General features: G+C 58.4%; 2 protein-coding genes across 2 annotated transcripts; both read right to left on the bottom strand.

Moving 5' to 3' along the window:
• Positions 1 to 24: 24 nt before the first annotated feature.
• Positions 25 to 6,434, bottom strand: PHF23 (PHD finger protein 23). The gene is made up of 5 exons (XM_080639967.1): positions 6,102 to 6,434; positions 5,706 to 5,737; positions 5,460 to 5,552; positions 3,549 to 4,269; positions 25 to 699 (listed from the first exon to the last, which is right to left on the bottom strand). The coding sequence occupies exons 1-5, from the start codon at positions 6,325 to 6,327 to the stop codon at positions 485 to 487; spliced, it is 1,287 nt and encodes a 428-aa protein (XP_080496093.1). The 5' UTR covers positions 6,328 to 6,434; the 3' UTR covers positions 25 to 484.
• GABARAP (GABA type A receptor-associated protein) lies at positions 6,339 to 9,356 on the bottom strand. The gene is made up of 4 exons (XM_080639969.1): positions 9,225 to 9,356; positions 8,545 to 8,623; positions 8,358 to 8,476; positions 6,339 to 6,503 (listed from the first exon to the last, which is right to left on the bottom strand). Exons 1-4 carry the CDS (start codon positions 9,312 to 9,314, stop codon positions 6,438 to 6,440), a joined length of 354 nt encoding a protein of 117 aa, XP_080496095.1. The 5' UTR covers positions 9,315 to 9,356; the 3' UTR covers positions 6,339 to 6,437.
• Between the last annotated feature and the right edge of the window lie 440 nt (positions 9,357 to 9,796).

Below are 9,796 nucleotides of genomic sequence, written 5' to 3'. Positions count from 1 at the left end.
GGGTGAGGACCCCTTAAACCCCCTTTTATAGGGCTAAGGGACCCCAAAACCCCCCCATTAAGGGGGTGAGGACCCCTTAAACCCCCTTTTATAGGGCTAAGGGACACCAAACCCCCCCATTAAGGAGGTGAGGACCCCTTAAACCCCCTTTTATAGGGCTAAGGGGCCGCAAACCCCATTTAGGGGGTGAAGCCCTCTTAAACCCCCTATTCTAGGGCTAAAGGACCCCAAACCCCCCCATCCTGGTGGTGAGGCCCCCTTATAGATCTATAGGACCCCAAACCCCCCCATTTAGGGGGTGAGGACCCCTTAGAGATCCAAGAGCCCCCCAAAAAACCTCCTTATCCAACTTAAGGACCCCCCCCCCCCATATTCCGGAGCTTTGGCACCCGCCAACCCCCCCCCCTTTCCCTCTCCGCAATGGTTTCACCCGCTCGGCCCACCCTGCGCGGAAGAGTCCATGGCGGGCGGGCGGGGGGGGGGTTTAGGGGTCCCCTGAGGGCCGGGGGGGCGCGGGGGGGGCGCGGCGGGGGGGCCCCTCCCGGCACTTCTGGCAGTAGAAGACGTCGGGGACGTTGTTCTTCTTGACGCGGGCGCACGAGAGGTGGATCCAGGTCCCGCACTGGCTGCACTCGATCATGGGCCGGCCCGCAAAGGGCTTCTGGCAATAGCAGGTGATGAGGTCCCACGAGTCGTCGCCTGCGAGGGAGGGAAACGGCGTGAAACCGGGGGAAAAGGGGGTAAAACGGGGTAAAAATTGGGGGAGAATGGGTTAAAATGGGGTAAAAAAGGGGGGGGAATGGGTTAAAATGGGGGAAATGGGGTAAAAATTGGGGGAGAATGGGTTAAAATGGGGTAAAAAGGGGGGGAGAATAGGTTAAAATGGGGTAAAAAGGGGGGGAAATGGGTTAAAATGGGGGAAATGGGGTAAAAATTGGGGGAGAATGGGTTAAAATGGGGTAAAAAGGGGGGAGAATAGATTAAAAAGGGGTAAAAAGGGGGGGAAATGGGTTAAAATGGGGCAAATGGGGTAAAAATTGGGGGAGAATGGGTTAAAATGGGGTAAAAAGGGGGGAGAATAGATTAAAAAGGGGTAAAAAGGGGGGGAAATGGGTTAAAATGGGGCAAATGGGGTAAAAATTGGGGGAGAATGGGTTAAAATGGGGTAAAAAGGGGGGGAAATGGGTTAAAATGGGGTAAAAATTGGGGGAGAATGGGTTAAAATGGGGTAAAAAGGGGGGGAGAATGGGTTAAAATGGGGTAAAAAGGGGGGGAAATGGGTTAAAATGGTGTAAAAAAGGGGGGGAAATGGGTTAAAATGGGGGAAATGGGGTAAAAATTGGGGGAGAATGGGTTAAAATGGGGTAGAAAAGGGGGGAAATGGGTTAAAATGGGGTAAAAAATTGGGGAGAATAGGTTAAAATGGGGTAAAAAGGGGGGGAAATGGGGTAAAAAGGGGTAAAAATTGGGGGAGAAAGGGTTAAAATGGGGTAAAAAGGGGGGAAATGATTATAATGGGTTAAAATGGGGGAAACTGGGTAAAAAGGGGGGGGAATGGGTTGGAAAGGGGGGGAATGGGGTAAAAGAGGTGTAAATAGGGTAGAAGTGGGGGAAATGGGTTAGAAAGGGGTGGAAATGGGTTAGAAAGGGGTGGAAATGGGTTAGAAAGGGGGGAAATGGGTTAGAAAGGGGTGGAAATGGGTTAGAAAGGGGGGAAATGGGTTAGAAAGGGGGGAAATGGGTTAGAAAGGGGGGAAATGGGTTAGAAAGGGGGGAAATGGGTTAGAAAGGGGGGAAATGGGTTAGAAAGGGGTGGAAATGGGTTAGAAAGGGTGGAAAATGGGTTAGAAAGGGTGGAAAAGGGTTAGAAAGGGGTGGAAATGGGTTAGAAAGGGGTGGAAATGGGATAGAAAGGGGTGGAAATGGGTTAGAAAGGGGGGGAAATGGGTTAGAAAGGGGGAAATGGGTTAGAAAGGGGGGAAATGGGTTAGAAAGGGGGGAAATGGGTTAGAAAGGGGGGAAATGGGTTAGAAAGGGGGGAAATGGGTTAGAAAGGGTGGAAATGGGTTAGAAAGGGGGGAAATGGGTTAGAAAGGGGGAAATGGGTTAGGAAAGGGGGGAAATGGGTTAGAAAGGGGGGAAATGGGTTAGAAAGGGGTGGAAATGGGTTAGAAAGGGGGAAATGGGTTAGAAAGGGGGAAATGGGTTAGAAAGGGGGAAAATGGGTTAGAAAGGGGGGAAATGGGTTAGAAAGGGGGGAAATGGGTTAGAAAGGGGGGAAATGGGTTAGAAAGGGGTGAAATGGGGTTAGAAAGGGGTGGAAAAGGGTTAGAAAGGGGGGAAAGGGTTAGAAAGGGGGGAAATGGGTTAGAAAGGGGGGAAATGGGTTAGAAAGGGGGGAAATGGGTTAGAAAGGGGGAAATGGGTTAGAAAGGGGGAAATGGGTTAGAAAGGGGGGAAATGGGTTAGAAAGGGGGGAAATGGGTTAGAAAGGGGGAAAATAGGGTAAAATAGATTACAAGTAGGTTAAAATTGGGGGAAAATGGGGGAAAATGGGGGGAAATCGTTTAAAATAGGTTTAAAATGGGGGAAAATGGGTTAAAAATGGGAAAAGGGTTAAAATGGGGAAATGGGGGAAAAGGGGGGGAATGGGGTAGAAATGGGTGAAAATGGTTTAGTAATGGGGGAAACAGGGGTGTTAAATGGGCTTAAAAGCACTTAAATGGGTTCAAAATCGGTTAGACTCCATTGCACCGGGTGAAACTGGGATGAAAATGGGTTAAAAAGGGTTAAAGATACATTAAAAGAAGTTTAAAACCGATTAAAACCGGTTAAAACACATTAAAAATGAGTTAAAAAATAAGTCAAAACCGGTTGAAACCGTTCAGAATAATCTAATTTGGGGGCAAAAAGCTCAAAAACGGTTAAAAAGGGAGCACAAAAGGGGCAGGGGTTGGGGCAGCCCCAAGGGAAAAGCGTGCGGAAGCCCCAGATCTCCCCCATTTAACCCCAAATCACGGCTTTCTCCCCCAAAACCCCCCTTAATCTCCTCATAACCCCCTCAAAACCCCCTTTTCTCCCCCAAAACCCCTTTAATCTCCACACAGCCCCCCCAAATCCCCCCTTTATACCCCAAAATCCCCCTTTTCTCCCCCAAACCCCCTTAATCTCCTCATAACCCCTCAAAACCCCCTTAATCTCCTCATAACCCCCCCAAATCTCCTTTACACCCCCAAAAAACCCTTTAATCTCCTCACAGCCCCCCCAAATCCCCCCTTTATACCCCAAAATCCCCCTTTTCTCCCCCAAACCCCCCTTAATCTCCTCATAACCCCCTCAAAACCCCCTTAATCTCCTCATAACCCCCCCAAATCTCCTTTACACCCCCAAAACCCCCTTAATCTCCTCATAACCCCCTCAAAACCCCCTTTTCTCCCCCCAAACCCCCCTTATTCTCCTCATAACCCCCCCAAATCTTCCCCTTTCCCCCCCCAAATCCCGCTTTTCTCCCCCCAAACCCCCCTCCCGGTTCCCCCGCCCGCACTCACCGGACTCCACCATGATGTCCTCATCCATGACCCTCATCTCCCCCTCACTGGAGCTCCCGTCCCCGTCCCGGCTCGTCTCGGTGCTGCCTCCGCCGCCGCCATCTTTGCCCCCCCCTCCTACCTCCCGCCCCTCTTCCCGCCCTCCCGCCTCGGACGCTACCACTTGCGGCGCCGCGGAGGGGGGGAGCGCCGGAGGAGCCCGAGGCGCAGGGGGGGTCCCCGGTTCCTCCTCCGAGTCCGTGTCGCTGGGGGAGGCTTTGCCCCCGCCTTCGCGTTCAACCCCCCCCGGTTTCTTCCAGCGCCGCTTCTTGCTCTTCTTAATGGGCCGGGGCTCGGGCCGGCCCCCCCCGCCCCCCCGCCGGTTTCGGCGCTCCCGGCGCCGTGGGGACGCGGTCAAAGATGGCGGCGGTGGAGGAGGAGGCGGAGGAGGAGGAGGCGGGACCACTCGAATGGCGCCCGCCTGCGGGGGGGGGCCCAGGTCGAACAAGGAGTCTTTAAGGCGCATTTTATCCAACAGGGCCGTGTCCGGGGGGTTCAACCGGTTGAAGCCGCGTTTCTTGGACGATTTGGCTTTGCGGACGAAGGTCTCGATGGTTCGGAGCGCGGTGGGGGCCGAGCCCCAAGCGTCCACCCCCACTCCCCCCCCCCCGCCGCCGGTGCCGGTGGTGCCGCCCGGCTCCGGGTGCGGGGAGCTGGGGCCTGAGGAGGCCCAAGCGGTGTCCTGAGGGGGGGAATGGGGGGAAAAGGGGGTTAAATGGGCTTAAATGGGGGAAAAGAGGGTTAAATGGGGGGAAAAGGGGCTTAAATGGGGGAAAAGAGGGTTAAATGGGGGGAAAATGGGGTTATGGAGGTAAAAGGGGGTTTATTGGGGGTAAAAAGGGGTTAAATGGGGGTAAATAGGTGTTTATGAGGGTAAAAGGGGGTTAAATGGTGGGTAAAAGGGGGTTAAATGGGGTAAAGGGGGGTAAAAAGGGGTTAAAAGGGGGGTAAAAGGGTTTATGGGTGGTAAAATGGGGGTTAAATGGGGTTTATGGAGGTAAATAGGGGGTTGGGGGGTAACAAGGGGTTAAATGGGGTGTATGGGAGGTAAAAAGGGTTTATGGGGGATGAAGGGGATTAAAGGGAGCATAAAAGGGATTTTGGGGGGAAAAGGGCGTTTAAAAGAGTAAAAACAAGTTTGGGGGCGTTAAAAGGAATAGAAATAAGATTAAAATAGATAAAAATGGGGTTAAAAAGAGGTTAAATGGGGAAAAATGAGACTTAGGGGGGTAGGAGTGGGTTTGGGGGGGTTAAAGGGAGCAAAAAGGGGATTGGGGGTGAGAAAAGGGCGTTACGGGGGTTAGAATGGGGCGAAAAGGTTATAAAAGGGGTTTAAAGGGGTAAAAAGAGGTTTGGGGGCGTTAAAAGGGGTAGAAATAGCGTTAAAATAGGTAAAATGGGGTTAAAAGGGATAAAAAGGGGGAGGAAAAGGGGTTATGGGGGCCATAAAGGATCTGCGAGCCTCAAATCGCCCCCAAATTTGCCTTCAAAAGTCCCAAATCTGCCCCAAACCCGCCCCGATGTCCCCAAATGCCCCCCCCCAAGCCGTCGCGCAAAGCACTCTGGGAGCTGTAGTCCCGCTGTGGGGGCCGTCATGCTGTGGCGCCTACAACTCCCAGCAGCCTTTGCGCGGCGGGAGGCGGGGGCGTGGCCAACGCGGGGCATGATGGGACATGGAGGCGCCGCCGCCGCCATAAGATGGGGCCTGGACCGGGACTGGGACCGGCGGAGGGGGGGGGGGGGGGACCGGGAATGGGATCGGGAATGGGGGGAAAGGGACCGGGAATGGGGGGGGAAGGGAATGGGAATGGGGGGGAAGTGGAACGGGAGCGGGTATCCCCGTCCCGGTAGTCCCGGTATCCCGGTGCTCACCTCGGCGGCCCCCGGGATGTACCCGGCGTAGGCCAGGACGAAGCTGCAGAACTTATTGAAGTCCTCAATGGTTCGGCGCCGCTTCTCGGGGGGCTGCGGGACCGGGATGGGGGGGTTAGAACCGGGACCCCCCCATTCCCGGTATTCCCGACCCCATTCCCGGTTCTCCCCCGCCTCCCATTCCCGGTATTCCCGACCCCATTCCCGGTTCTCCCCCCCCCCCCTCCCATTCCCGTAGCCCCTCACCTGCGTCTCCGCCTTCAGGCTCGGCAGCGGCTCTGTTACGGGAGGGAAACGGGATCAGACCGGACACGGAGCCCCCGGTGCTACCGGTTACCCCCCCCCCCTCCTCCGTGCTCCCGGTTCCCTCCCTTTTCGGTTCCGCTTCTCCCATCCCAGTTCCCCCCCACCCCTCCCCGGGCCGCCGTTACCGGTCCCCCTTCCCTCCATGACCGCCGCTACCGGTTCCCCCCTCTTTGTGTCCCGCTTCCCTTCCGCTCCCGGTGCTCCCCCCCCCCCCCCCAATCCCGGTTCTCCCGGTTCCGCTTCCCCCATCCCAAAACCCCCCTCCCCGGCTCCATTGCTCCCGGTTCCCCTCCGCTTCCCCCCCCCCCCCCCGCCTCTCCCTTCTCCATCCGGTACCTTCAGGCCCGGGCTGGGCCATGGCGGCGGCCCCGGCGCCGGGGTCGGGCCCCGCTTCCCTCCGCCGCTCCCGGCCGTTGCCGCCTCGTTCTGCGCCGCCTCCTCCCCTGGAGCCCCGCCCCTTCCCTCGCACCGCGCATGCGCGCACCCCGCCCCGCAGCCCCGCCCACCGCCGCGGGGGACGCTGGGAGTTGTAGTCCTCAACCCCCCTCCCCCCCCCATTCATTCAAGCTTAAAGCGGCTCCGGCGCTTTATTAATGGGGTTAATGGAGGGGGGGAGGGGCAAAGGGGGGGGAGGGGCAAAGGGGGTGGGGGAGGGGCAAGGGGGGGAGGGGCTCAGGCCCCGTAGACGCTTTCGTCGCTGTAGGCGATGTACAAAAAGAAATCCTCCTCGTGGTGCTCCTGGGGGGGGGGAGGGGAAAGGGGGGCAAAGGTCAGCCCCTCCCCCACCCTCAGCCCCTCCCCCACCCCCCCCCGGCCCCGCCCCCACCCTCCCAACCCCGCCCCCACCCGGGATTTGCCCCCTTTAGACCCATTTGTGCCCCCCCTAGAGCCGTAGATTCCCCATTCTGACCCATAGATGGCCATTGAGCCCCATAGATCCCCCCTCCAGCCCCGCAGACCCCAATTCAGCCCCATAGATCCCCTACTGAACCCCACAGACTCCCACTGAACCCCATAAATCACCCTCCAGCCCCATAGATCCCCCCATTCAGCCCCATAGATCCCCCCTCCAGCCCCACAGACCCGCCATTGAGCCCCATAGATCCCTCATCCAACCCCACACGTCCCCTCTCCGGCCCCATAGATCCCTCCTCTATCCCCATATATTCCCCTTCCAGCCCTATACAGCCCTCGTTCAGCCCCATCTATCCCAACTCCAGCCCCATAGACCCCCATTGAACCCCACAGACCCCCCCTCCAGCCCCACAGACCCCCATTACGCCCCACAGATCCCCCATTGAACCCCATAGACCCCCATTACACCCCACAGATCCCCCATTGAACCCTATAGACTCCCCTCCAGCCCCATAGATCCCCCATTCAACCCCATAGATTCCCCGCTCCAGCCCCATAGACCCCCATTGAGCCCCATACATTCCCCCTCCAGCCCCATAGACCCCCCATCCAGCCCCACAGACCCCCATTACACCCCACAGATCCCCCATTGAACAACATAGACACCCATTGCGCCCCATAGATCCCCCATTGAACCCTACAGACCCCTCCTCCAGCCCCAGATTCCCCCCTCCAGCCCCACTGACCCCCATTGTGCCCCGCAGACCCCCCATTGAACCCTATAGACACCCCCTCCAGCCCCATTGATCCCCATTACGCCCCATAGATCCCCCATTGAACCCCTTAGACCCCCATTGAACCCTATAGACCCCTCCTCCAGCCCCATAGACCCCCCATCCAGCCCCACAGACCCCCATTACACCCCACAGATCCCCCATTGAACAACATAGACACCCACTGCGCCCCATAGATCCCCCATTGAACCCCACAGATCCCTCCTCCAGCCCCATAGATTCCCCCCTCCAGCCCCATAGACCCCCATTGTGCCCCACAGACCCCCATTACACCCCACAGATCCCCCATTGAACCCCATAGATACCCATTGCGCCCCATAGATCCCCCATTGAACCCTACAGACCCCTCCTCCAGCCCCATAGATTCCCCCCTCCAGCCCCATAGACCCCCACTGAACCCCATACATCCCCCCTCCAGCCCCATAGACCCCCATTGAGCCCCATATATCCCCCCTCCAGCCCCACTGACCTCCATTGTGCCCCATAGACCCCCCATTGAACCCTATAGACACCCCTTCCAGCCCCATAGATCCCCCATTGAACTCCACAGACCCCCATTGAACCCTATAGACCCCTCCTCCAGCCCCACAGACCCCCATTGAAACCTATAGACCCCTCCTCCAGCCCCATAGATCACCCCACAGCCCCATACATCCCCACTGAACCCCATACATCCCCTCTCCAGCCCCATTGACCCCCATTGTACCCCATACACCCCCCATTGAACCCTACAGACACCCCCTCCAGCCCCATAGATCCCCATTACAACCCATAGATCCCCCATTGAACCCCACTGAACCCTATAAACCCCTCCTCCAGCCCCATAGACCCCCCCACAGCCCCATACATCCCCATTGAACCCCATAGATCCCCCATTGAACCCTACAGACCCCCTCCTCCCGCCCCACAGATCCCCCCGCCAGCCCCATAGCGCCCCCCATACCTGGTAGAGCTGCCCCATGGTGGCGCTCGTGGGGGGGATGACGTTGTTGACGAAGAAGAAGAGCGCGTCCTCGGCCCGCAGGTGGATCCGCTTCCGGATCAGGAAGTAAAACTGCCCCACTGCGGGCCAAAACGGGCTCAAACGGGGCTCCAAAGAGGGGGGGACCCCCCCTTGCCCCCCCCTTTACCTGTCAGGTCCGATGGCACCAGGTATTTCTTCTTATCCAGGTCCCCAATGCGGGCTTTAGGAGCCTTTTCCACGATCACCTATGGGGAGATGGACAACACACACCCCCCCCCCCCCCGCGATTGGGAGTGGTACGGTCCAAGGGGGCCCGCGTCTCCATAGGGGGCCAAGGAGGACTTGGGATGGTCCATGGGGGTTGGGGGGGGGAAGGACACGGAGGGAGCCGGGGGAGGCGAAGAGGAACCGGGGGGGCCCGAAGCGGTGCCGGAAGCACCCGAAGGGACCCGAATCGGAACCGGGGGGGGCCCGAAGCGGTAACGGAAGGACCCGAAGGGACCCGAATCGGAACCGGGGGGATACGAAGGACCCCAAAGGACCCGAATCGGAACCGGGAGGCCCCGAAGCGGTGCCGGAAGCACCCGAAGGGACCCGAATCGGAACCGGGGGGACCCGAAGCGGTGCCGGAAGGCCCCGAAGGTTCCGACCGGGCCCGAAGCGGTGCCGGAAGGCCCCGACTGCCTCCGAAGGCTCCTTAAAGGCTTCCGCGAGGCCCAAATCGATACCGGGTGTGTGTGGGGGGGTGCTCCAGGGCCTTTAATCGTTACCGGAGGGGCCTAAACGGCACCGGACGGATCCAAAGGGGCTCCGGGGGGGGGGTGTGGGGTGTCTATGGCCGCTCACCGGCACTCTATCCGGATACTTCTTCCGTATCTTCTCGCCCTCACAACGGCGCTTCTCGAACGGGTGCTCCTCCTTGTACAGGAACTTCATGATGGCGGCGGCGGCGGAGGCACCGGTACCGGCAGCAATGGCGGAGGGAGAAGGAGGGGGGAACCGGGAAGAGGGAGGCGGGTCCGGCCCCGCCGGCGCCACGACAACAGCGCCCGCCCTACGCAGTTTACGTAGCGCCCCCAGAGGAAAGGGGGGCTGCGCACCCACCGCGCATGCGCGGCGCTACGCAAAGTGCGTAAGCGCGCTACGCTCGGCTCACACGGCAACTGCAATGAATTAAGGAGCTAATTGATTAACAAGCTAATTAATGAACTAATTAATGAGCTAATTAATAACTAATTAATAACGAACCAATTAACGGCAAAGCCTCCGCGATGAACGTAAGCGGAAGGGGAAAGCGGCCCCCCCCTCCCGGTCACGCGGTGGGCGCGGCGCCGAGGTAAACACTGCCACCACGTGACCCGCCCCGGGGGGGCGTGGCCAACGCGAGGGCGTGGACTGAACCATTCACGGAGAGGGGG

Source organism: Psittacula echo (genome assembly GCF_963264785.1).
Source record: "Psittacula echo genome assembly, contig: SCAFFOLD_171, whole genome shotgun sequence".
NCBI classification, from domain to species: Eukaryota; Metazoa; Chordata; class Aves; order Psittaciformes; family Psittacidae; genus Psittacula; species Psittacula echo.
Note: the sequence above shows the minus strand (reverse complement) of the source record. Positions and strands in the feature narration are given on the sequence as shown.

Coding starts and splice junctions, on each gene's coding strand:
- GABARAP (XM_080639969.1), bottom strand. CDS start 9,314: ATGAAGTTCCTGTACAAGGAGGAGCACCCGTTCGAGAAGCGCCGTTGT. Junction 8,624..9,224: donor AGTATCCGGATAGAGTGCCG/GTGAGCGGCCAT, acceptor ATCTCCCCATAG/GTGATCGTGGAAAAGGCTCC. Junction 8,477..8,544: donor GGTGCCATCGGACCTGACAG/GTAAAGGGGGGG, acceptor TTTGGCCCGCAG/TGGGGCAGTTTTACTTCCTG.
- PHF23 (XM_080639967.1), bottom strand. CDS start 6,327: ATGAATGGGGGGGGGAGGGGGGTTGAGGACTACAACTCCCAGCGTCCC. Junction 5,738..6,101: donor GGCCCAGCCCGGGCCTGAAG/GTACCGGATGGA, acceptor CTCCCGTAACAG/AGCCGCTGCCGAGCCTGAAG. Junction 4,270..5,459: donor ACATCCCGGGGGCCGCCGAG/GTGAGCACCGGG, acceptor TCCCCCCCTCAG/GACACCGCTTGGGCCTCCTC.